General features: G+C 42.8%; 1 protein-coding gene across 2 annotated transcripts; it reads right to left on the reverse strand.

Annotated features, from left to right (window-relative positions):
* Window positions 1–3,923: 3,923 nt before the first annotated feature.
* On the reverse strand, window positions 3,924–21,130 carry CCT8 (chaperonin containing TCP1 subunit 8). Of its 2 annotated transcripts, none has more exons than XM_032779709.2 (15): window positions 20,963–21,130; window positions 17,808–17,898; window positions 16,966–17,045; window positions 15,091–15,240; window positions 14,603–14,783; window positions 13,079–13,140; window positions 11,185–11,322; window positions 9,600–9,778; window positions 7,841–7,907; window positions 7,666–7,753; window positions 7,436–7,551; window positions 6,301–6,372; window positions 6,058–6,222; window positions 5,461–5,580; window positions 3,924–4,218 (listed from the first exon to the last, which is right to left on the reverse strand). In XM_032779709.2, exons 1-15 carry the CDS (start codon window positions 21,020–21,022, stop codon window positions 4,141–4,143), a joined length of 1,647 nt encoding a protein of 548 aa, XP_032635600.1. In that variant the 5' UTR covers window positions 21,023–21,130; the 3' UTR covers window positions 3,924–4,140. The 2 variants fall into 2 exon arrangements, with proteins under 2 accessions (XP_032635600.1, XP_032635601.1); XM_032779710.2 differs by lacking the exon at window positions 20,963–21,130 and adding an exon at window positions 18,701–19,076.
* Window positions 21,131–27,060: the final 5,930 nt, after the last annotated feature.

Genomic DNA, 27,060 nt, shown 5'->3' on the forward strand with positions numbered 1-27,060 from the left:
TTACCAGCTCCCTATTTTTTCCCATCTAGGTCCCTCCAGCAAATCGGAGGGACCTTATCATACCTGGAGTGGGGGGCTTCCACCAGGTCCCTCCAACCAGGGCTGGATTAAGATTATGAGGGAACCTAAAGCTAATAGGAGGGAAGGGCCAGGCCTAAGTAAGAATTACATCTTGCAAAAAAAAAAAAAATTTGAAGTCATCAAACATTTATCTACGTACATATTTATATAAAATTAACAAGTTTGTTCTACTCCCACTACACTCAATTCTTCAAAGATATACTTCTGAGTAAGAGGTAGCATGAGGGATGCTATGCTGTCCTCTTAGGCCTCCTAGGTAGTGGAGTGCTCATCTGTATGGGGATGAACACTGCAACATTCCCCATCCTGCTCATCTCTTTCAACCTTTGCTTCTTACCCTCAGCTCTCCACATGGCACAGTGCAAAGCCAAGCCCTGCAGGTGTTTTCCCCAAGCTATGGCCTCTACACCACATACCCTGTCTCTCTCTGGGAGGCAGCCAGCTTTTATTATGTGTTTGTTTTTTTTTAAAAAAGAAGGCCACTCAGGTGTAAAATCCACTGAAGTAGAGGAAGTAGTAGTGAGAATATTACATTGGGTGGCATTGTATTTTAGGCTGTCTTGCTCGGAAAAGCGCCTCCTGGTGTTGCACTATCTGAGGACAATGAATGTTTTCAAACTGAACCCAAATATTACTTGTGGGATGATACCCAGTTTGTGTAATTAATCTTCAGTGATTCACCACATCAGGCCATTCTGTCACCAAGCTTTTCTACAATTAGAATCATAGGACTGGAAGGGACCTCAAGAGGTCGTCTAGTCTGGTCCCCTGTACTCATGGCAGGATTAAGTATTATCTATTGTAGAATGTGTGATCAGTAGCTCTGACGTGGTTTTTTTAAGCATGAGTTCTGAGTGCACCAGCCCCTTAAGTTTGCATTTGTTGTTAAGCTTTCTGTAAGAAATAGGTAAACATCTAGAAGTGACACAGATCTTTAGATGGTTGCCCAATCATAATATTTAGCACTTGGGTAGTATGTTGACTCTTCAGAATCACTATACAAACATTAAATAATCTAAAGCCTTTCAACTTTTGAATGACTAGTAGTTGACAGATCTATTTTCTGTTGTGTTCTCTGCCCACCTGAATAAAGACTTCACTGAAAATCAGTATCTTAAAAGAACTATTAAAATTTCAAAAGAACAGTCCTACCAAGGCTACTGTAGTGACACCCTTGTCACATTAGGTCTGGTGTTTAAGGCTAGGGTAGAATGAAGAGAGATTTGTTTTGTTTGCATGTGTAAATCAAGCAGACCTTGTTCATTTTTTTTCTCTATAAAGTGCTCAGAGTTTATGGGATGAAAGTGAATAAGATACTGCTTATACCAGGTGTGAAAACACAGAAGGAACCAAAATCTATTCTTGGGCAAAAATCTGTTCTCCCTAAAGTCAATAAGGCTACTTAAGTGTCAGCAGGAATTGGCCGGTGTTCTTATTCCTTTCTCAAATCACTCAGATTGCATGTGTACCCTACATTTTCCACTTGGGAAAGAAGTTAGTGTGAGTTGGGGCAGAAGAATGAGGACTAACTTCAAGTTTATTTAGCTTTTAAGTTTTTGGAATGAAACTCAAAAGAAATCAACTGTGAGATACTTATGATGGATTGAACTGTTAGAGAACTAGCCAATGGACAGAATCTGCCTTTAGCCTGTTCATCTAGTCTTTCTATCATAGCCTGTTAAGAAGTGGATTTAAATCCTTGAGAGGGGAGGGAGAAACCTACAACATTGTGTGTTGAGCTTCCTCCAGTCCTTTCACAACCTTTTGAAAGTACAAAGATGTGTTGGCCTGTGGAAGTATGCTGAGCATAAGGAAAAAGCTTAGTTGCCTGTGCATCCCAGTATAGAAAAATACATCACAGAAAAAAATTGGATTCCTTTTGATTTTTAATACAGGTCAATACAGTATCTCACAGTGCATCATAAATCTGAAGCTCCTCACTGGAAGGTACTGTAAAAGTTAAAGTACTGGTATCCAGAATTGGGGGGAGGGAGAAATAAACATGGGGAAGTTTTACTTTGTATAGTGACCCATCCACTCTTTATTCAAGCCTAATTTAATTTTATTTTCCTCCCCGTTCCTCACAACTTCTTGTCAACTGCTGCAAATGGACCATTTTAATTACCACTACAAATTTTTTTTCTTCTCCTGTTGGAAATAGCTCACCTTAACTGATCACTCAGTGTGTGTATGGTAACACCCATTGTTTCATGTTCTCTCTGTGTGTGTGTGTGTGTGTGTGTGTATATATATATATATATATCTCTCTCTCTCTTCCTACTATATTTTCCACTGCATGCATCTGATGAAGTGGGCTATAGCCCACGAGCTTATGCTCAAATAAATTTGTTAGTCTCTAAGGTGCCACAAGTACTCCCATTCTACAAGTGAAGACGTGGCTCTTAAGATTATAGTTAAAGGAGACTTTCACAAAACTTGAGACCAACCACTGTTTCCATTTTACAGACCAGTCAGCTTAATTTCAGTACCTGGAAAGATAATGGCACAAATAACCAATCAGTCTGTAAACACCTAGAATATAAACATTTAACATTGATTTGTCAAGAACAAATGTCATACCAACCTAATAGCTTTCTTTGACAAGGTTACAAGCCTTGTGGTTTGTGGGGATGGGGGAGGATGAGAGCAGTAGATGTGGTATATCTTGACTTTAAGGCTTTTGATACTGTCCCAATGACCTCAAACTAGGGATCTATAAAGTGGGTGCATAACTGTTGGAAAACCATTCTCAGAGTAATCACCAGTGGCTCATACTTAAGCTGGAAAGGATATCGAGTAGGGTCCTGCAGGGATCAGTCCTAGGTCCAGTTCTGTTTAATATCTTCATAAATTATTTAGATCATAGCATAGAGAGCACACTTAAAAGTTTGCAAATACCAACCTGAGAGAGTCTGCAAGTGCTTTGGAGGACAGAATTACAATTCAAAATGATCTGGACAAACAAAATGAAGTAAACAATGAAATTTGATTAGGACAAATGCGAAGTATTCCATTTAGAAAGGAACAATCAGTTGCACACATACAAAATGGAAAACGACTGTCTACAAAGAAATACTACAGAAAAGGACAGCTGGGGGTTATAGTGGATCACAAGCTAAATGAGTCACCTGTAACCCTGTGGCTAAAAAAGCAATCATTCTGGGATGTATCAGGAGTGTTGTGAGCAAGACACGTAATTCTTCCACTCTGTGCAGATAAGGCCTCATCTGCAGTCCAATTCTGGGTGCCACATTTTAGGAAAGATGTGGACAAATTGGAAGAAGTGCAACAAAAATGATTAAAGCATGACCTATGAGGAAAGGCTGAAAAAACTGGGGTTGTTTAGTCTGGAGACAAGACGACAGAGGGACATAAGTTTCAAGTACATAAAAGGTTACAGAGGAGGGTGAAAAATTGTTCTCAACCTCAGGATAGGGCAATGGGCTTAAATTGGATGTTAGGAAAAACTTCCTGTCAGGGCAGTTAAGCACCAGAAGAAATCATCTAGGGAGGTGGTGGAATCTCCATCATTCAAGGTTTTTAAGAACAGGTGTGACAAACACCTGTCAGGGATGGTCTAGTTATTTCTTAGTCCTGCCCTGAGTGCAGGCGATGGGACCAGAACACCTAGGGAGGCCCCTTCTAGTTCTACACTTATGATTCTATGACATCAGTAAAATGGTGCATGTTTAACTATAATTTCCCCAAACTGTGATTAAAGATTCATTGTTAATGGTATTTAGGGTTTATTTGTTTTCATACACAGGGAAACCGAAGCTGTAGAGAGATTCAAAACAAATTGTTCCTTTAATCAATATAGGTAATTAACACTCAAAAGCAACGTGTGAAAGTTCATTTTAAGGCTGCAAGTCTAATAGGACAAGTTAACAAATTGAGTCTTTTTCTATTGCAAGTTCATTTATTGAAATAGTAGTGGTACTGCACTCTTTACTAGATACAGTTTCATAACTTAAGGTAAGGGAGAAAACATGTCAGGCCCCAACAGGAGTATTACAAGATGCATACAATCCTAGTGCACTCAAAGTACAGTGAAGCTGTTCATTCGCTTTGGTCATCATCCCAATCTTTCTTTCCTGACGGAGGTTTGGGCCCACCAGCTGGTTTTGCCATGATGATCTTGGGGAAAAAATAATTAGGTTAGATAACACTCACTTTGGACTTTTCCTTTCTATAGCTTGAGACATGCAGTTTGAGCAGCTTATGCAGATCTGTTACTTTTGTACATTTTAACAGACAAGCTTTTGCCATTGGGTGTGTCCCATATTTCTGCAAATATATTGCAAGTTGGCACATCATAAGATGCTGTTTTCCCCAATACAATTTTAGTATTCCCTCAGTTACTTTTTTTTAAAAGGGAGAGGGGGGATTCAAGCTGTATACTTTCACATCTAAGATCTGTTTACTACCTAGCTAGTTTGTCAGATAGTGACTGGGTTACTTAACACAATGCAATATATTCCAGGAAGTGTTTAAAGATAATCTGTAATGCACAAAATCTGCATAAACTGAAAATCTATTTTAAATCCCTGACATCAGGATTTCCCAGTATAAGCAGACTTCCAAAAATGCCAGCTACACCTCGCTCAAGTAGCACTGCAAAATTAATTTCAGTAAATAAATGAATTCACTACAGCACAGCAATCTGCCATAAATCCTATTTCAAACAAGTTGTTAAAGAAGTGAAATTGCTCACACATGTGCCCTTGAAAGCCTACAATACATATTAGCTCTGTCCTGAGTGTGGATACATTCATGCAACAGATGTCTCTCAACTCAATATAACAAATGCCACCAGATTTTATAGCTCGCTATTTTACAGGTTCATCTTTCCGTTTATCCATATCCCAGTGTCCTTGTTGTTTAGGGGCTTTTGGACCACCTGCTGGTTTTGCCATAATCTACAGAAGTTTTATATGCATCATGCACATTTCTGCTAAAGTTCCATAAAATACGAAGTCATTAAACTATCCAGAAAAGCCTTCAATGCATTCCTTCCATTTTATTGTACAAGATGCATTTAAAATATAGATGTGGAAGGTGGGTTTTTTTTTTTAAATACATACTACACATTTTCTTTGAGACAGTTACATGCTCATACCTGTGAAATTAAGAGCTACCAACTATGGGTCAGGTTGCAAATCCAATATGTATGGATCTCAGTGATATGGCACCTTGCCTCACCTTTCCAAGATCTGAATCTAGCAATATGGTCATCAATAATATCTTGGTTTCACAAAAATAAACCGATTTAAGGTTATCAGTTTACTTTTTATAGCATGTATTCCTGACTTGTACAAAGAGGTCTCAAGTTAACTCAGAAGTTTGAAATCACTGTCTCCCAAAATCATATCAACTCACCTGATCTACTCTGAGCACAGTCACTGCAGCATTTGTAGCCAGCTTAATACCCCAGTGTTTTCCAAGATATGTGTCTAACACACCAGTTTCCAACATATCCTTTACAGCTGCAGTTTCAGCCTGTCAGAAAAAAATATGAACATTGTTCAAAGTTTCACAGCACCAGATTTTCCTACCTTATTTCAAACTCTTCTACCTTTGTAAGCCTAAATACCAACAGCCACACCCACCAAATGGTAATAAAATGACACTTTCCTGATTTTATCCCCTTTCCTCCAAATAAAACATTCATTTGAGCAACTTTTAGAAATGTGAACTGAATCATAAATGGAATTATCTCAGCAACTGTCCAAGAACATATCCTCACATACAACCATTGTGCATGTAGTAGTGAAATGTGTCTGCTGAAGAACAAGACATTCATTCTCATGGTAGACTAAGCTGTTTGTCTAGCTCACTGATTAATATACTGTTCCAATTACTTTAAAGCTGAACACCTAAAATCTAGAACGTAATTTATATCCTTAGGTATTTTATGTGGAGTATTCTTTTGTACAGAACCAAGTATTTTGGCAGGCATAATATGACATCATTTACCTCAATATCAAATCCAACATTTTTGTTGCCTTCTTGGTGCACTGCATAAAGGTTGGAGAGAACTTCATTGGCCTTTACTCCTGAATTTTCTGCTAGTGCTCGAGGAATGGCTTCAAATGCCTCAGCAAATTTCTTGATAGCATACTGGTCAAGCCCAGGACATGTCTAAAGCAAAGTTTGAAAACTGTTTAATATTTTAAAGGAAGAGAAATGGATGAAGCGAGAGGAAAACACATTATTTACCTCTCCATAAGATGCAATCTGCTTGGCCAACTCAATCTCTGTTGCACCACCACCAGGAACAAGACGTTTATCCTGTGAACAAAACCCCACAAGATACTAATTATAAATGCAAAGTGGTTTGAGGTAGTTTTGTTTTAAAGTAACCTGATTAGATTTTTAGTTTCTAGAACTAATTTCTGCCTTCATAAACAGATATTTTTCTTGGCAGAACATTACACAAGTGCAGAAGTGGCACCAACTTCAAAAAGTGAGGCATTTTATTAGTATGGCTAAAGGTAAAAATCTAGCATCTGTTATTTCTAAATGTCTTTTAGTAAAAATGAACTTTTCCTAAACAACTAAATGGAAGCGGTAAGAGTAAATTTGTTTTTAATCTCAACTGACAACATGACTTGCTGGGAAAAATAGGAAAGGCACTGAATGTTAATACTGCTCCTCAGCCAATCATCTATTCTGGTGAGTCATCATGGAAGAGGCAGAATAAGAACTGCAAGGGACTCAGACTTGGACTCAAAACGGTGGCAAAGTTTAAAGTTTAACATGGGATAGTTTCCAAAAGCTTCATGTTTTCTAGTCTGTATTCACACTGAGGATTCTCCATCTTATTTTAAAACCAGTATCTTAATTGCACAGTTTAAAGACAAAACTTTTGTAACAAACTAAGTGGTCCTAATTTATGAACTAAATATTTCTGTACAGTATCTAAGCATATTTAACATCCTTATCACCAATGATAGATACCAAGATCCAGATTTGCTGCTGCTCTCAGTTTCCAATAGGGACGGTGGGAGGTTGGGAAAAACGGTCCACAGAGTGCCACCTATTCACTGATTTTCTGGCCAGGGTGGAGTTTAGCTCTGCCAGCTTGTATTGGTCTCAAACAAATCATCTTGTCACTGAAGATAGACTAAGCACAGTGCACTGGGGCCACAACCCATCTCCAGGGCTGCACGAGTGGCATAGGAATCAATTACACACCCGTTCTTTGACCACTGGAGATTTCCCCCATGCTGAGGAGATAGAAGCAGTTTCTGCATTCCAAGTGACAGAAGGGAGGGAAGCATGCCATAAAGTCTTGACATAAATATCTTGGTCTACAGCAGTTTTAACAGAGAAGTATATTCATTTTACTCACCCTAGTGAGTACTTTGAAAGTATTAACACCATCATCTATAGCTCTCTCTACGTCATCCATTAGATTGTCTGTAGATCCACGGATTACTATGGTAGAAATGGCACCATCTTCCTTTTCTGTTAAGGACAGACAGACTTAATTCTCTAGAAAACATATTAAGATGTAGAACATTTATAAATAAGGTTCTAGTCATGACACAGAACCATGATCTCCTATGAATAGAAACATACCATGCTTAAACACAACTACTTGTGTATCCCCAACCTCCGACAAATAAACACTGTCACAATGACCCATTTCTTCTAGTGTAGGTGGAATCTAGAAAAAGAAGCACAAGTCAGAAAAAGATTCTGTTCATACAAAATAAATATCTCCACTGATGATACTCATCTGCAAATGGCATACCAATTTGGGAAGAGCAGTAGCGCCAACAGTTTTACACAGCCTCCTGAGATCCCATTTTGAGTTCAACCTTTAAAAAAAAAAAAAAGGAGTACCTTTTAGTACCATGTTTCCAAGAACAATTTGAAGTTTATATTAGTTTGCATGTAAAAATAAAGGTTTCCTCCATAATTTGGCAGTTCTATGTAATATTATCATAATTAGTTTAGTGGTATTGACTACAACACTACCATGGCATCAACCCCTTTAGTGCATTTCTGCAGTTGCTACTCTATGGTTACAGGAATTCAGTGCTATTACTACAGACACTGAAGTAGTAATGTTTTATTTTTAAGCACTGTTCACTTGGAATCAAATTTTTTTTTATTTAATATCTGTCTAGCACTTTGAAAGTTTAACTATTAATCCTCAACATCTTTGTGACAGAGGAATAGCTAGTATCTCCATTTTACTAATGGGGAAAATGAAGTTTAATAAGTTTAATGCTCAAGGCTACTAGGCCAATATCTGGTCTGCTGTATTAAACCATGTTTCATCTCAAATAACCTCATGGGATCAAAATACCGTTTCTCTGAACATGTTGCAACTCTTTTGAAGTGTCACTGATTCTGTTTTGTAAACAGAAGAGTACCTTTTACATGCACAAGACTTTTCTGAGAGGATCAAAATATGAAAATTTAACACTAGCTGTTATGTCTTTTTCATGGGGCTGACCCACTTTTAATAATTATACCTATATTCAAAAATGTTCATTTTTACAAAGTGAATTTTAGTGCCCATGGAAGATGCTTATTAACAGTCCCAGGGAAGAGTTCTTCCATTTATGCACTACCTATATTGTTTATACTTCTGCACACCATTACACACTCTGACTTGGAGGAACCACCATTGTGAGAGCCCTACCTTTACGCACTCTAACCACTTTACTAAAATCACTAATATGTCTTTTTAGAATATTTGATTTTGTTGACTGGAAAATTATTTTCAAATGATGACTATATAGACAATGCAACCATTACACCAAAACTCCGTATTTTGCAAGGTGCAATCCATTATCAGGAAACCTCAAACTATGTTTGGTAACAGACGCACCCTAATCATAACTAACTTAATAGACACTCAATTTCACCCTCTACTGGAGGAAAAATAATCATCCACATTAGGTATAAATGTTTATATTACAAATACCTTTGTGTTCTGAGGAATCTGAGGAGAGAACAGCAAGTACACCTCTACCCTGATATAACGCTGTCCTTGGGAGCCAAAAAATCTTACATTCTAGGTGAAAGCACGTTATATCAAACTTGCTTTGATCCGCCGGAGCGCACAGCTCCGCACCCCCAGAGCGCTGCTTTACCGCATTGTATCCAAATTTGTGTTATAATGGGACGCGTTATATCGGGGTAGAGGTGTATGGTATGTATAGGTCAGGGGTAGGCAACCTGTGGCACGCAAGCTGGTTTTCAGTGGCACTCACACTGCCCAGGTCCTCACCACTGATCTGGGGGGCTCTGTATTTTAATTTAATTTTAAATGAAGCTTCTTAAACATTTTAAAAACCTTATTTACTTTACATACAACAATAGTTTAGTTATATATTATAGACATGTAGAAAGAGACCTTCTAAAAACATTAAAATGTATTACTGGCACACAAAACCTTAGAGTGAATAAATGAAGACTCGGCACACCACTTCTGAAAGGCTGCCGACCCCTGGTATAGGTATTGACATTTAAATTGTTTGTACCATTTTAATCCTTACCTGACTAACATAAGATTGTATTTATTGGCATAATGAAGTGCCATGTCTGCCACTTTGCCACCTGTTACTACAACATTTGCACCAGCATCAGCAATTGCTTTGACTTGCAGATCCATTAGATTTTCTTCTCCCTTGCTGAAATTCCTAAGTTCGTCAGCATTTTTTATCAGTACAGTGCCCTATCAAAAGGAAACATTTTTCAATTTACAAAACACATGCATATTGTGCTTAGAGGTTTTACATGATATTTTGACAAACCAAAATGAACTTGCCCCTTTCCTGTTCACCACTTCAACTCATGCTACTTTATCACTATTCCTCAAGTAAAAGCATGAGTGAAATGGGTCTGATACTAAATTGCAGGTCAGCAAGGTTCAGCTCTAGACCACCAGGAGAGAAATTTCACAGTTGAAAATCCTCTCTCAGGAATGCCTTAGTTTTTTGTCCAGAGTTCAGATACAGAAACTGTTCATATCTGTCCCTGTAGCTGCTCAAGTGTCAAGACAGTGCTTCCAAAAACAGAATACTAACCATACAGAATTTTACATGCACACAAACCATCCTAGCTGCCAGTTTACTTCTAGAGTTCAGTGTGATTTATGGAGAATGAAGTGTAATATCTTCCACATGTCTAGCACCAAGTGAGCAGCCACATTCTGCACCAGCAGAAGCTTCTATATGGTCTTCCAGGGTAGCTCCACAACACATCATACTAGTTTACTCTAGATGTCAAGTAGGCTTGTATCGCTCTGGCAAGAGGAAAGTCACAATCATCCTCTCCAGACACAGGTGGGAAGATGTTTCCAGCTACTACTGTTATCTTTAAAATGTAAGGAAGGCTTTACGGAGGCAAAGAAACAGTAATGTCCCATTTTGAACAAAAAAGATAGATTGCCATCATTCATATGCTCATGTCAGTGCAGTCTAAACCATCTACTTCTTTTGACAGCCTTACATTGGACAGAACGGTGTGATGAACACCACCACTTTGCACACCCGACATGAGTTCTCAGGGGAGCTATACTTTTGCCCAACACTATCCTCTAGGACTTTTCAAAAGGAAAGAATTGAGTCACTGCAATGCAGCTCCATTCACCTCTACCGGAGTCTATAACTTTTCAGGTAATTTTGTCAACCACCATGATGTAATATAGGTATCTGCAATTAAGTCAGTTAATTAATTTGCAATTAAATCAAATGTCATATTAAACAACCTAGTAGAGCAAAACTACTGTGTGTTGGGCACACAAGAATATCTTGAGCCTTAAACTCTATTTTGACTCAAATTATATTTGTATGCTAACGTTTTGTGTTATCTGTCAGTGGTCTCAAGAACAGTTTGAAAATGCATCTGCTCAAAGAAAAACTTCATATTAAAGTTAGAGAAAAATATGGTTTAGACAGCTATGATAGAAAACCCTGAACTTCATTTTAACATAGAAGCTCAAGTCCCCTATTAAAAAAAGTAGTCATTGTCACCAACTGTCAAGGATATTTAAAGTTAATATTAACCTGAGACTAATACAGACCAAGTACTGCGTATGTACATACATTGCTATGGGATTTCTTTAGGGCACCTACATACCTTAGTTTCAGTTATCATGCCATCAAAAGGACAGGAATACACAGCTATTTTGGCATCTTTGACAGAAGTAACATCGCCTTCTGTTTCTTTTTTAAAAACCATACCATGCAGGACTGAAGAGGCAGAGATACCAGAGCCCTAAACAGAATAAAGGGGACAGATAAAGATCACATTTCAGTACACCAATCCAGCACAATAAAGCTACACTTGCTCTTTTAAAAAAGGAAGTCTCACATTTGAACATGCTTAGACATGTTTCTATTCCAGGATAAGGAGAAAACACTACACTGATTTAGGAATACTGAATATTCTTCTCTAGAAACACACAGTTGAAGATTTATTCCATGGCAGTAACTATTAGAAATTTATAGTGATCCCTTTTTTTCCTCCCAGTTAGGGAGAAGCATTAACAAGAAAGAAGCTGATGGGAAGCACAAGTTTAGCCCATCCTGTCATCCTTCCTGAGGTCTAATATCCCACTGACAGAGTAAGAACAACAGGATCAGGCCCGTAAGGTTCTGCATCCTCCCCCACCCCAGCCTGAATGTCTGGGTTGCATTTTAATTGAAGGTACAATTACTGAAAAACATATTGGTTAAGCTTTTAGCTCTTGAAGCTGATTTGTTTAACGACCAAATACTTAAAGAGTTCTGCCCCTGAAGACTATAGGCAATTCAGCTCTAAGCCAAGTACCTCACAGAAAATATCTTGAAACTGGGAATGCCAAAGTCTGGTAAAAATAATTTATGAGAATGTGCTTTAACAATATATCTGCATTACTGAAGCCGTGTCTCAATCTATCAAAAATAAAAACAAATCTTAAAGCCTAGCCTGGGTGAAGGACAACAGAAATATAACATTTTAAGTGAGCTATTTTCATTAGAGAATTATCTAATACAGTAACAGGAATACCAGAATTTATTCATGGGGGAATTCTGTGCAAGTCCTGCAGATATTCCCCCCTCACAAAATAATTGATTCTGACAGGGAGGCAAAGAGAAGCCATGAGAGGGGTCACACTGCAATTACACCTTTCGTCCACCAGGGGCTGATATGGTGCCAGAAGAGAGGGCAGCCAGCTGCTGAGAGGGAGGAGGCAGAGGCTGCCTTCTTCAAAATGCCATGACTGCAAGACCAGGTTAGAAGGCACAAGGTATGGGGGGACAAACAGAGTGGGGCACATGGGGATGCTGGGGACTCACAAACTGGGATTCAGAAGGGCTAGTGAAGGTATAGGAGTTAGTGGGGTAACAACATTAACCCAAGGGCTGAATGGGAGTGAGGGTACTGGGCCGAATGGGGATATGCCTGGCTGAACGGGGAGTGATCGTGCAAGGACAGATGTGCCTGACTGAAAGAAAGAGAGTCAGTGTCTGCGTAAGGGATGCTCCCCAACTCCCTAACAATCCCTCCCACCCCCCCACAAAAAACCTGTTCCATACTTTTCCCACTCACACCCAACAACCTTCCAGGTTCAATCCCAGGGCTCCTTCCCAGCTATTACTTCCCTCCTCCTCAGCTCCTCCGTTGCCACTGACTCCCGCAAGCTTTCACACTGCTTCTGAGTGTGGCAAATATGTTTTTGAATTGTAGTTTAAATGAATTACTACTCAAAGTTCCATATTTAATATGCCTAGAAAGGAATCTGTTTGTCAAATATTTCCTGAATCTTTTTTTGTTGTCTGTTACAAACGTACTTGCTGACAAGTATTGTGAAATAAATTACCAAAATAATTGAAACTGGTGTGATTATATTGTGTTATTTTGACAAATAAAATATGCAGAATTGTGAAGAATTTTTAAATATTGTGCGCAGAAGTTTTAATTTCTTGGTGCAGAATTCCCCCAGAAGTAAGAATTAGTCATGCTTTAGTGAAAAAAGTTCATAACTTACCAAGATTTTGCATACTCTGATGCTGTCAACATTGAAATGACCAGAATTAGGAAGAATAGATACTGTTTGAGAAAAACAACACATGTATTATATAATTTAAGAGCAAAGTACAAATGTGACACTACAAAATCATATGCATTGTTTATATAGAGAATACTGCATTAATAAGATAGTTGGTTTCAAAAGTCTTTAAATAAATAAAGAGATCAAGAAATGAACTGCCAAATTTTACATCAGCAGGAAACAGTTACCCTCCTCGATGATCAGTTATAGATAAGTATAGAAAATGGAACTCTTCACTATGGAATAGGAGTATCTGGCCAACAAGAGAACACAAATCAATGAAGCCAGCAGGCCAAGTTTAGCCTGTGCCCACTTATGCTGAATTTGGCACAGAGTATTTTGAGGAAAAATTTGCACTAATGATGAGAGTTGTATTCTTGAGCTCTAAAAGATGGAGAGCTCTGTAGCAGGGTGGACCCCCGCTCCTGCCCTGAAGGGCTTAAAACAGCCCAGGAGAGGGCTGTGGCTGGGGCAAGAAGCCTGGGCTGATTGGGGAAAGTAGGCTCAGCTGTGGCCGTGCCCCAATCAGGCCCAGCTGGCCCCTAAAAGAGGCTGTAAGCCAGAAGCCCAAAAAGTCTCCCTCTGCCTGTAGAGGGAGAAGGGGCTGGCTGCAGGGAGCTAGACCCAGGGTACCTGAGTGGAGCAGGGCTGGGGAAGGGTACAGGAGCTGAGGAGCACCTGCCTGGAAAGCAGCAGGCTGCAGACTAGCATAAGGCCAAGAGGTACTGGGGGTTGCAGAGGGCAGCCTAGGTGTAGGCAAAGGCAGCAGGTCCAAACCCCTTTGCCTATGATGAGTGGCTGATACTGCAGTATGCCCCAGTGAATGGAGGCTAAATAAAGACTGGGCAATAGCCAAAACTGAGGCAGAGTGGGGATAGTGAGTTGGGGGTTCCCCAGGGAGGGGAGACCCAGATTGGTGGGGTACTGCCAGGTTCAGCACCTCAGTTAAAAGAGGCACTGGGGTCTAGGGAGGGACTCGGGGCCAGAGGACAGGCAGATCACTGGCCTGTAGAGGGCGCTCCGGGCTGGCAGTGATCAATAATTCCTGAGGACAACCAGCAGGAGGTGCCGCAGGGGTGAGTCCGCACATCTACAAGCTCTATATAACAAAACTCACCAACATCACACTTAGATTAAGTCATGCATTTTAGAGCATAAGTGCAACTGCAAAGATGAAAATAAATTTTAATCTTGAAAATGTATGGCTTACTAGAAAGCCATTTGGACTAACCACAGCTGGGCCACAACAAGCATGAAGAGAATTCAGTGGGTAAGAGGAAAAGAAATACCACTTCCCTCTCTCCCTTGCCCCCAAAGGCTTGAGACCTAATATATTTAGCCTAATACATGAATAGCTGGCAATGCCTTTCACCTATGATGTGAGCACTTGAATAACATAACAGATTAAAAACAAGCTTGTATTCAGTTTAGATAAATACAAGATGAAACTTGTTTACTTACCACATGCCTGAGCAATAAGCTTTGCCAGGAAGATTTCATTGCCATATTGTTTACTCATTACTGAGGTGTGCAGCAAAGATGCCACTTCTTCAACATCATGCAGATTCTTTGCAGAACAGCATACTAAGTCAGGAAGAATCTCTAGGGCTTTCCTGCAAGCTTTTTCATAACCTTCTATCACCTATAATGCAAATGACAAATTTCAATGACATTCTAACCTTCTCCACCTAACTGTACATTCATGTTCACTATGTTTCCTTCTGAAAGAGTCACAAAGTATTAATGCATACATTATTTATATACTGTCATTTGAAAGTTGACTAAAGGGAGCAACTCAAAAGGGATGGAGATCATCAAGTAATACATTCCAATATTCAAGATTATTACAGATGTGATTAAGTAATACACAACCCAAGGTCACTGATTAACCCATATTAGTTATCATCTACCAGTGTTCATGCAGCATGAATATTAAATTAAGTACATGCCTCTGAAACTGAAAGTCCCATCCTTAGAAGTTCCTCTGCTAGCTCAAGAAGGGTTCCAGCAAAAACAAGGACAAAGTTTGTTCCATCTCCAACTTCTTGCTCTTGCATATGGGAAGCCATTACAATCATTTTTGCAGCAGGGTGTTGGACCTATTAAAGGAGTTAAGACATATTAATTTAACTGTTAATATCCCAGTTAGTCAACTTTAAAAGTATATACCCCTAAAGTTCTTTGTATCAAATATAAGCTCCTTTTTGGTTAAAAATCTGATCTAAAGTTAATCAGGATTATGAACTAGATTGGGAGGGGGGGGAAGCAAGTTAAACAATAAATTACACAATAAGCAATAGTATAAGATATGAAAATTGCAAGACTCTGGAATACTGCTGTGGGGTTAAGACACTTAATAGAAAATAGGCACTTCCTTTCTTCCCCACTTCTAATTGACAGCTGCATTATTTTTATGGGATACCAGTGTGGCCTTACAATCACACATGCAGAGTACCGTAGACTTTCAGCTTACCTTGTCAAGATAAACTTCAAGCAACACTGAGTTTTGTGTATGCATTTATACACAGTTGATCAGCTCTAAACTATACTTAAATAGCAAAAATGGCAGCTCTTCCGCCTTCCAATAAACAATTTAATAGATAAGGGCTTTATCTATTCTTGTATATATTTATAGCTACAATTACGGTGTCTAAGCCATGGTGAGATGCAAGATTGATTATAATAAGCAATTAAGACTCCTGTATTTAAGAACTCTACTGAAATTTTACAGTACTGAAAATACTGGAAAAACAAATCTAACCGTACATGTAAATATAGATTAAAAATATCTAATTAAAAAAAGCAGTAAATACATTTTCCTAAACATTTCTGCAGTGTTTGTTCACTTGCTAATTTTAGAATTCAATCATTTATAAGGGTCTTCTGTTTAAAGTAAATTAGGAAAGTTCTATCGCAGTGACACTCAGACCTCAGTGGTTCAGGAGCCAAATTAACAATCCACATCACCCAAAAGAGCCATAATAGTGTGCATGCATTATTTATTTACTATTTTTATATATTCTCACAGCAAAATAACTGACCAAGTATTATTATTTTATCGACTACAATCGGTTAATAACATAGTAAAATAACCTGACTGGTTAATGATATTCAGCACTGTGGTTTAGTATCATGTGCTGCAAAGAGCCGCAGGAGACAAATTGAAGAGCCACCTGTGGCTCAGGAGCCTTAGTCTGAGTATCACTGTCCAACAGCATACACACAACATTATTCATGGGTTGACACAGAGGCATCACACAATTGAGTTTCTATTTAACTGTTGCAGCAAATGACATGTCATCTCAGCTTCTGCACAATTCTATTAACTTTCTCATTGCAGGATAATGTCACATCCCCAACATCCCTAAAACTGAAAGTGAGAATTCTACGCAGGTAGAGAGACATGTGAAAGTTGGCACCAACAAGAAATTAACATTGCACTTATTTCTCTTAAACAGGAGTCTTCCACACAAGATGTTAGCAATTACAATCCATGTCTCTTTCATTCCTAAACTCTACTCCTATTCTGAGGAGGAAGAGGGGTAAATTTTAATAATGATATTCAATAATCAAAGTGTCTTTGCCGCAGGGCCTGTCACTACTAGAGCTCTGAAAAGCCCTTCTATTTTTTTTTTTTTTCTGTTGTGTGTATATTTGCTACACTCCTCTCAGGATCCAATTATTAATTAGATAATTTAGAAACTGTGGCCCTGATCCTACAAACTTACTCTTATTAATAAAACCGAGTAAAAGTCTTGGAGGTTGAAATAAACTTTAGCTAGTTGTGTGCAAGTACAAATCTTTTAACATGAAAAAGCACTTACCTCCAACTCCCTTAAGATAGTTGCAGCATCGTTTGTCACAAAAAGCTTCTCAAGATGATTGATAACCATTTTGTTCATTCCTAAATGATAAAAAGCTGATCAATTCTTATTTTACACAACTGTAAATACTTTACAGTGTGAATTGGTGTTATTTGGTTAATTCCTCTCATCTCATGCAATCGATGGACTATTTTTGTTCTTTATATAAAAGTATTTATAAACAAAGTAGTTTACCATAACCAGTTTCCTCTGCAAAGAAGTGGTTTGGGATATTTTGATCTTCGTAATTTTTAGCCCTATAAACATTTGTAAATTTGGACTGAGGAACCTGTGAGACCTCTCTCTTCTGAAACAAAGTTTTGAAGTTACATTAAGGGGATACTAAAAATTTAAACCAAATTAGTTTTTTGTAAGCCTATTCTTACATAATTTAAGATTACTAACAAAAATGTACCAGCACAATCTGTTTTTCAGTTTACTTTGTGCATTTGATAGTGCAGTGTGTAGTCAGGTTAACCATACCCGCTACAGAGTTAATGTTTCTTCACCTTCTGTGATCTTTCTCATAGCAGCAAATAGGACAAAAAAAAAATTAAATTAAGACAATGATGATAATTCTACAAAAACAGACTTGAGGACTCAGAGGCAGGTATGGTACATTAAACTTTTTTTTGAAAAATTGATCAGACTGAAAATTCTCCTTTATTGAAATCATGTGACTAAAGACTTTTATAACTGAAGTTTTACCACAAACAATGGAATAGTCATGCTTCAAGAAAAACAAATATAGCTTCTTTGTACGTAAGCATTACAATAAACAGTATAAAATAAAAGAAAGTTACCATTTGGTCCAAGAGCTGTACGGGTGGTTTGGGCAAGCTCCTTACATGCCTGTATGTTCCTAAATACAGCTTCTTCTAAACCTGAAAAATGCTACCCAAAAAACCCCCAACAAACAAAGAAAAAAGGTTTATTGCTTAGAATCAGAGGTTCTAACAAAAAAAGAATTACAGTCACTTGTCATTTCACAGCCAGAATGAAATGTTGGCTTCACTAAAATCAATAGCAAATCTCCCACTGAGTTATTTTGGAGTGAAATCCTGGCTGCACAAAAGTTTAAACAAAAATTCAAGCCTCTTTCAAAAACAGTGACAAAGACGCTAACATACACTAGGCTCTCAACTGCAGAGTTTAGCAACTAAAGCAAATTTATGAAATGAAAGAGGAAAGTTGAGTCAACACTCAACAGATTGAGCACCATAAGTCTGTCCAAGTAAATCAGGGACTTCTGGTGAGGTTATGGACTTATGGAGGGCATGACAAATGTCCTCCACACCTACTTGCCTGAGAAAAATTTATGCACCATCATTCCCATCAAGACCATATCCCCAAAGTTATACCATTTACACCACTCCCACATCAGTAAGTCAACTATACTCCACAAGATAAATAATTTCAAACTCCCTCCCACATACACCTCTACCCCGATATAATGCTGTCCTCAAGAGCCAAAAATCTTACCGTGCTATAGGTGAAACCGGGTTACATCGAACTTGCTTTAATCCGCCAGAGTGCGCGCACACATACACACCCCCAGAGCACTGTTTTACCATGTTATACCCAAATTTGTGTTATATTAGGTCGCATTATATCGGGGTAGAGGTGTACATACATCCCTTTGTAAATTCAGAGCTCCTTCTATCAGTTGATAAATCATGCCTCCTCTCTCATACACCTCTGCAAAGCTCATCTGGGTGCCCTCTAAAAGTCCCAGAGAAAGGTCTGTTTACCAAGCTCTCTCACAACTTCAGGAAAGGTAGAAACAGCTCCAGCTGTTCTGTTCCTCTGTCTCTTCTTGTTAAAGGAGAACCAGCACCTGTGCCATCTTGCTTCCCCTGATCTCCTCTCCTTTCTACAAGAGTTCAGCAGCTCCTGCAACTATTCTCTACCTCCAACTACTCTCTTGTGAATAAAGAAAAGCATAAAGTTCCCTGAGTTGCTTGCGTCTCCCATTCTCCATCCTGTTAAGCAGCAGTGCTCAGAAACCTTTGTTGCTTTCTTCTCCCTTCCAGAGAAGGAATCAGCAATAACCTAGTCCAGAGGTGGCCAGCCTGAGAAGGAGCCAGAATTTACCAATGTACATTGCCAAAGAGCCACAGTAATATGTCAGCAGACCCCTGTCAGCCCCCCCCCCGCCCCAATCGCTGTTTCGGGGCATGCAGGAGGCTCTAGGGGGAGAGGGAGGAGTGAGGGCATAGCAGGTTCAGGGGAGGGCAGGAAAAGGGTGGAGTGGGAGCAGGGCCCGCGGCAAAGCAATAAGCACCCCCCGGCACACTGGAAAGTTGGCGCCTGTAGCGCCAGCCCCAGAGTCGGTGCCTATATAAGGAGCCGCATATGGCTCTGAAGCCACAGGTTGGCCACCCCATACCTAATCCCTCTCTGTCCATTTATTTGACCAAAGCTTCTATTCTCCTAGGCAAGTTTGTCAACTCCAGCCAAAATACATGTTAAATATGTTAATTCAATGTTGAGTGTAGTATTGTACTAAGCATTTTGCTTCTCTGGAATTTTTTTTGTATACAGTATAGTGAGAATAGACTGATATCAGGTCATTCCTTGGCAACAGGAATAAGTTAATTTATTAGCATTTGCATTCCACAGCTGGGGCTCCTTTGTGCTAAGCACTGTGTGGATATATATCAAAACAATTCCTTGCCCAAACAGCTTGCAATATAGAAAGCCAAGCAACCAACACAGGGTGAGGGATCAGAGTCTCAATAAAAACAGAGTTGTGGTTGAATGGCCTGATAGCTGCTCAAATTACCCACTGTCAGTTGCCTAGTGCTTTGGGGCATTATTGTTAAAACTTTCATAGACTCCAAGGCCTCAGAAAGACCTCTTTTGTATCTGTATATTATAGGCCATAGAATTTCCCCACAATAATTCCTAAATCATATATTTTAGAAAAACACCCAATCTTGATTTTAAAATGGCCAGTGGTGGGAAAAGGTCACCACAACCCTTGGTAAATTGTTCCGATGGTTAATTACTCCGTTAAAAATGTACATTGTTCAATTTGAATGTCTAGTTTCAATTGCCATCCATTGGATCATTTTATAACTTTCACTGCTACCCTGAGGAGCCCACTATTAAATATTTGTTCTCCGTGTAGGTACTTTTAGATTGTAATCAAGTCACTCCTTCACTTTCTCTTTCTTAAGCTAAAAAGACTGAGCTCTTTCAATCTATCACTATATGGCATGTTTTTCTAATCTTTCTTGTGGCTCTTCTGTGAACCCTCTCCAATTTGTCAACATCCTTCTTGAGTTATGGACACCAGAATCCGGCACCAGATTCCAGTGGCGGTCACAGAGCTACAAATACCTCACTGCTGCTACTCCCCTTCTGATACATCCCAGGATTACAGTAGCTCTTTTGGTCACAGCATCGCCCTGGGAGCTCCCATTCACCTGCTTATCCACCACAGGGCACAACTGCTCTCCAGGGCAGATGGGGACTCAGGCAGGACCGGGAGAGGGTGACGCCGCTAGGGACGGCTCAGGTGGGGAGGGAGGCGAGGGCACCTACGGGTCCCGAGCGGCGCGAACCGGGGTCAGGGACAAAGGCTGCTCAGGCAAAGGGGCCGCGGGACCAGGGCAGGGTAAAACCGGCAGGTGAAAGGGGGAGACTCGCTCCAGCCTGGACCCTGCAGCCGGCCCAGGGTGCAGCTGCGGGCCCCGCCGGCAGCCTCCAGGGCGGCCACGCGCGAACCCGCCGGGGAGCGAGGACACGCGGAGGGGGAAGGGGGAGCCGCCCCAGAGCCCGCATCTCGCGGCCGGAGCCCCCCACTCGTCCGAGGAGGCGGGGCACCGCAGACACGACAGGCCCCGCCCTCAGCGCGTGCGGCCGTAGGGTCCAGCCCGGGCTGCGCTTCTGGAAGCTTCTCCGGCCCGGCCCCAGGGGCGCGCGGGGACCCCAGGCCTGGCCCTGCTCTCACCTTGGCGCCTTCTTTCAGCATCTGGGCGAAGCCCGGGGCCTTAGGCACGTGCATCGCCATGTCCGTTCGGAGCAGCGAGGCCGGCCACGCGCCGCGATGCACGAGCTGAACCACGGGAAACGGGAGAATGGAGGGAGCTTGCGCGCGCAACTCACAAGCCCCTCCCCTGGCACGCAGGCGCAGAAGGAAACAGCTGCTCCAAGCTGGGGCGGGCTCCCTCCTTCCTCCCAGGGAGAAGCGAATGATCCCTTGAGAACATCGATCGGTCTGGGCTGGTTCGTGGCCGCGCGGGAGGAGGTGGAGTTGTTGTGACAGCGGAGGGGACGAGTTGCGCGCGCTCACAGCGGGCGGGGCTGCGTCGCCTCGCCTCGCTCTGCAGCCGCGGTGCTGCGGGTGAAAGTGGGGCTCTGGGAGACCCCGTGTGTCCGCACACACGTCGGGCTGAGTGGGGGAGCAGGCACCCAGCGCCCGGGGCGGCGCGGGGCGGGGGTGGCTCAGCAGACCCGCTGTGATTCAGGCCTGGCGCCCTGTGATTTTGCAGTGTAGACACGGGTCAAGTCGGAGCTCCCAACCTGAAGCCCTGCGGGCACGTCGGCTGCCATAGCACTGCTGTGGGAGCCAGGGCCAGCAACTGTAAAACCAGGCTTGCAATGTAGTGTGGACGCTCAGGTGTGGGTTTGGAAACTCCGAGTCCAGGTCCCAGAGCCAAGGTTTTCAACACAGTGTAGGCATCCCTATAGTGCCCAGGGCTTTAGTTACTTGGCCCAGCGTTTCCAGAGAATGGCTCCCTATCCCCTTCTTCCATGCTAGGGCCCCTCTCCCATGTGGGAGGAAGAGCAGGGTGTTTGCAGCCCAGCTGTTTGTGACACCCTTTCCCCCAGGCTGACACCTCAAGAGTATGCACTGTGGGTGTCAACTATGGTGCTGCATCATCAGTAAAGCTACATTTTAGTCACGGGTATTAGTAAAAGTCATGGACAGGTAAAAATACCAGTGAATAAAATGAGGGGCAGTTGCTTGAGACCCCCACTGGTGGGGGTGTGTGTGTGGGGGGGGGTGACAGGGCGAGCAGGCTCCCTACCTGGCTTCGCACCTCCCCCCCCCAACAGCAGCAGAGTTTGGGTGTGAGAGGTGGCAGGGGGTTGGGGCCTAGCCAATGGAAGCTGCAAAGCCAGTGTTCTGGGCGGAAGCAGTGCACAGAGCTACCTAGCCACACCTCCGCCTAGAAGCTTATGAGGGGGATGTCACCCCTTCTAGGGAGCCTCCAGGTAAGTGCTGCTCAGAGCCCACCTCACCCTGTCCTGTGCCACACACCCCTGCTCCCTCCCACACCCAAACTCTACTGTGAGGTATGGGCATGGTGACCTGGGACTGCCTCAGCAGCAGTTGCTGCCCCTGAGCCAGGCACACTGGCTGCTGCAGAAGTCACGGAAAGTCACGGAATCCGTGACCTCCATGACAGACTTCACCCATAATCATCAAGGCAAATCCAAAAGGGACATAGCTTGCTTGCAGATCCGGCACCACCCAGATCAATCTTGAAATTATATGGCTTACTAGAAAGGCATTTGGATTTGATGATCTGGCAGGGTGTTCAGTGGTCTACACTTCAGATGTAGGTGGACATGGTGTTATGGTGCTCGGTGGTGTGAAAAAGACGCACCCCTCAGCAATTTAGTTATGTTGGCCCAGTGTTGATTCAGCTAGGTCAGTGGAAGAATGCTTCCATTGACCTAGCCACTGTCACTCAGGTTCCTACAGCAACAGAAAAGCCCCTTCTGTCCCTGTAAACTATGGGGCTATGCCTGTATCTGTCATCTCACCACTGAAGCTTTCAGTGACCACGTGATCGCCAACTGTGTAGAGGCCTTCCTTGATAAATGTCTTTCATAATACACAAAAGCTGTGCAGAGAAAAAGGAAGATGCATTCAAGTAATAACAATAATCAGTTTAGATTCAGGTTAAGAAGCTTTTACAGATTGTAAGCCTTAACTTCTTAGTCCTTTGCTTCTCTAAATTAATGTGTTAGTGGTTATATAAATGAGTTTAGTTTAGCTTCTTTCTGTAACCAAATTTTTTCAGCACAGCTTTTGTAAAAGACATACTATCCTTGTTATTTTAATAACTGAATTAAACTAAACTGGTTTACGCCCCACTTCATGATGGTGCAGCATGTCTACTTTAGGGTTTCCACTGGTGTGTAACTAAATCTGTTTATTCTAATGATACATTTATTTAGCTACACCAGTACAAATTCTCTTAATGTAGACAAGCTCTAAGTAAGGGTTGTCACTTAAACAACCTCAAGAGGGTGCACTTACCTTAATGTTATGTCTTGCATAATTTAACAGACTTGTGTGTTTTTAGAACACCCTAGAAAAGAGAAGTAAGAACTACTGTAGAAAGTGAAACTGACAACAAACCACCTCGTTAATTAATATTTTTTAAAATGTAGGCCTTTCCTCCATAAGTCTACAAATCAGAGCTAGGAAAATTTGCCAGCGAGCAAGCTTTGTTATATTTATAGTCAAGGTGTCCAGGAGTATGAAACCTTTACCAGTGGTTCCCAAAGTTGTTCCATCACTTGTGCAGGGAAAGCGGGCCGGGCCGGTTTGTTTACCTGCCATATCCTCAGGTTCAGTCTGAGGAACAAGTTTGGGAACCATTGCTTTATACAGTACCAATTCTAATAACACAATGCATGAACTAGCTTCATGTTAGAGGAGAAGGATGAGCTAGTGTTAGGGTGCTAGCTTGGTACTTGGAAGAAGTGGGCTCAGTTACCTGCGCCATCACAGAATTCCTGTGTGAGCTACAAGAAGTCACTAGTATACACTGAAAAGTTTTGCAGCTTTTTTAAAGTGGCCAATTCTCCCTCTCTCCCCCCTCCAGCATGCTTGCAATTATATTGGTATAAAAGTGCTTATGCCAGTATAGCTTATTCTAAAGAGGCATATGAGTTTCCATCATATAAAGCTCTTTGTAGCATATTGTAGCTTGCTTTACTGGATGTCAGATAATTTAGTAGCAGTTAATTAATTATATGTAGGGCTGCATGTCTATCATGGAGGTCACGGATTCTGTGACTTTCTGCCACCTCCGTGACTTCTGAAGGAGCTAGTGTGGCTGATCCCAGGGCAGCCCAAGCAGCTGGCTCCAGGCCATTCACACCAGCTGCTGCTGGAACGGCCTCGGAGACAGCCACACCAGCCACTGCTCTGGCGGCCCCCAGCAGTGGTACCGGGTGGTCAGAGCAGATGTGCCATAGCGCAGTGGTCCACAGGCGGCTGGCCAGAGCAGCTGCAGTCCACAGCTCAGGGCAGTGGTCCCTGGCCAAAGCAACTGGAGACCTGGCCGACCATAGCAGACACGGCCCTAGGCAGTGGGCCCTGGATGGCGCAGCTGCAGTCTGCGTCCCCGGGCAGCGGTCCTTGGAGCAGCCATAGTCCGCAGCCCCAGGCATAGGTGGCAGGTTATATACATTTGCAGTGCTCGGACTCCAGGAATATTCAGGGCCGGGTGCCCTGCTCCAGCAATATTTGGAGCTGGGTCTCTCCCCTGGCCCTGCCTGGATTGGGCCCCGGCCCCGGTGGGTCCCCCGCCCCCCCGCCGCATCCCTGCCTGGAGCGGTCCTGGCCTCCGCCTGCCACCCCTCCCCTGCGTGTCCCCCCCCAGCCGCGCCATGTCCCTGCCTAACAAAGGCAGCGTGCGCCTCTCCCCTGCCCTGCTTGTGCTGCGGGAGTAGAGCGATCCCTAGCAGAACTGCTGTCTGCTGCCCCAGGGTCTCATGCCTGCCTCCTACTAATGGCAAAGGCAGGCTGCCCTTTACCTGCCCTAGCCTGAGCCTCTCCAATGCCCCAAACCCTCATCCCCAGCCAGAGCCCTCATCCCTCCGCACCCTGATCCTCAGCCCCAGCCCTGAGTGCCCCCAGATCATGAACCCCTCATCCCCCTGCATCCTAATCCTCAACCCTAGCGAGAGCCCTCATCCCCCTGCACCCTAATCTTCAGCCCCAGCCCTGAGCCCCCACCGCAGCATGAACCCCTCATCCTCAGCCCCAGCCCTCATCCCTCTGCATCCTGATCCTCTGCCCCAGCCCTGAGCACCCCCACAGCATGAACCCCTCATCCTCAGCCCCACAGCCCTCACCCCACACCCCAACCCTCTGCCCTAGCCCTGAGCCCCATCCTGCCTCATGAACCCCTCATCCTCAGCCCCACAGCCCTCACCCCACACCCCAACCCTCTGCCCTAGCCCTGAGCCCCCTCCTGCATCATGAAGCCCTCATCCCCCAGCCCCAGCCAGAACCCTCATCCCCCTTGCACCTTAATCCTCTGCCCAGCCCTGAGCCCCCCCACATCATGAACTCCTCATCCACAGCCCTCACCCCACACCCCAGTCCTCTGCCCTGAACCCCCTCCTGCATCATGAACCCCTCAGCACCAGCCAGAGCTCTCATCCCCCCACACCCTAATCCTCAGACCAGCCCTGAGCCCCCTCCTGCATCATGAATCCCTCATCCTCAGCCCCACAGCCCTCACTCCTGCACTCCCTCCTATCCCCAAACTCCGTCCCAGAGGGTGCACCCCCTTCCCTTCCCACACACCCCTTCCCACCCCCAAACTCCCTCCCAGAACCTGCACCTCTCACTCCTTCCTATGCCCCCACCCCCAGCCCAGAGCCTGCACCCAAACTCCATCCCAAAGCCTTCACCCTGCACCCCTCCTGCAACCTAATCCCCAGCCCAGGATCTGCACCCCAGACCTCCCCTCCCAGAGCCTTAAGCAGGTGGGGGTGGAGGTTGGGGGGCGCGTTCTGGGCACCACCAAAATTTCTACAAACTTGCCACCCATGGCCCCAGGTAGTGGTCCCCTGGCAGCCAACCAGAGCAGCAGCAGTCTGTGGTCCCAGATAGCAGCCACTGACTGTCCGGAACAGCCATATCCCCCGGCAGTGGTCCCTGGCCAGCCGGAGCTGCTGCAGTCCACTGGCAGCTGGTGTTGCAGGTCCCGGGCTCCCTCCCCGCCCAGTCCTCCCTCCAGCAACACCCTCTCCCCCCAGGATACCACCACAGGTCACAGCAGTGAATTTTTGTTTATTGCCCATGACCTATTTATGACTTTTACTAAAAATACCCGTGACTAAATCGTAGCTTTAATTATATGAGCTTCAGTGATGGTATCTGCAACCCTTCTCTTCCTGAGTTTCTCATTTCATAGCTGCGTTGGGTACTTAGGTTTATTGGTAGCACCTGAATTCAGGCATAATGCAGCCAATATGTTTTTAGTATTACAAAATAAAGACCCTGAGCCTGATCTGAGTTATAGTGGTTTTGGTCTGTTGTAATTCCCTTCACTTCTGTAGATTCATTCCTGATTTTCACTGATATGAATAAGAGCAGAATCAGGCCCATTTAGGAAAAGAAACCTTTAACTTTCCATTAAAATTACAAAAACCCCTCTCTCTCAATGGAGGACTTCTACTGACTCCTCCCTCAAGTCACCCATCATGATAACCTTTGGCCAATGAAGGCTGGATGTTACCATTTCAGAGCCCATGAATGCGGCTCTCAGCTTTTTCAGGTAACAGTGTCTCTGAAGCACTCCCAGTGCCTGTAAGAAGCAAGTCTTTTCTGAGGTGCTGAACCAAGGATTTCTGCATGGCATTATAGAGTGGTAACCTTGCAAGCATTGGGCCAGTCAGAAAGTGACATTTCCTCATTAAATCTACAGTAATTAAAATGTCATTAGTTAATTAATTAGTCAAATTATTACAAATACTGAATGTAATTTGTGGAATGTTGAAACTTGACTAAGACTCAAACTCTCAAGTCATGTGGGCCGCCAATAACCATCAGATGGTAACAACTTTAGATCATCACTGACTTGAATCAGCAACCTAGGACAAAGGCTGTGTATCCTCTACCTTATCCCTTGAACAATCTGATTTGTACTAATTCAGATGGCTTATTAAATGCAGATTTTATTTGGAGAGGTAAAAAATTAGCAAGTGTTTGTATCCTTTCACAATGCTTTAGATAAGTAAATAATGTGGGTGGTGTTTTAGAGTATTAGTCAAATGTTTCCAAAAAATTTC

This window comes from Chelonoidis abingdonii, chromosome 1 (assembly GCF_003597395.2).
Source record: "Chelonoidis abingdonii isolate Lonesome George chromosome 1, CheloAbing_2.0, whole genome shotgun sequence".
NCBI classification, from domain to species: Eukaryota; Metazoa; Chordata; order Testudines; family Testudinidae; genus Chelonoidis; species Chelonoidis abingdonii.

Excerpts from the sequence above, each read along its gene's own strand:
- CCT8 (XM_032779709.2), bottom strand. The coding sequence starts at position 21,022 with ATGGCGATGCACGTGCCTAAGGCCCCGGGCTTCGCCCAGATGCTGAAA. Across the intron at positions 6,223-6,300 it reads AGATTGCATCTTATGGAGAG|ACATGTCCTGGGCTTGACCA; the intron begins GTAAATAATGTG and ends ACTTTGCTTTAG. Across the intron at positions 4,219-5,460 it reads CTGTGCTCAGAGTAGATCAG|ATCATCATGGCAAAACCAGC; the intron begins GTGAGTTGATAT and ends TTTTTCCCCAAG.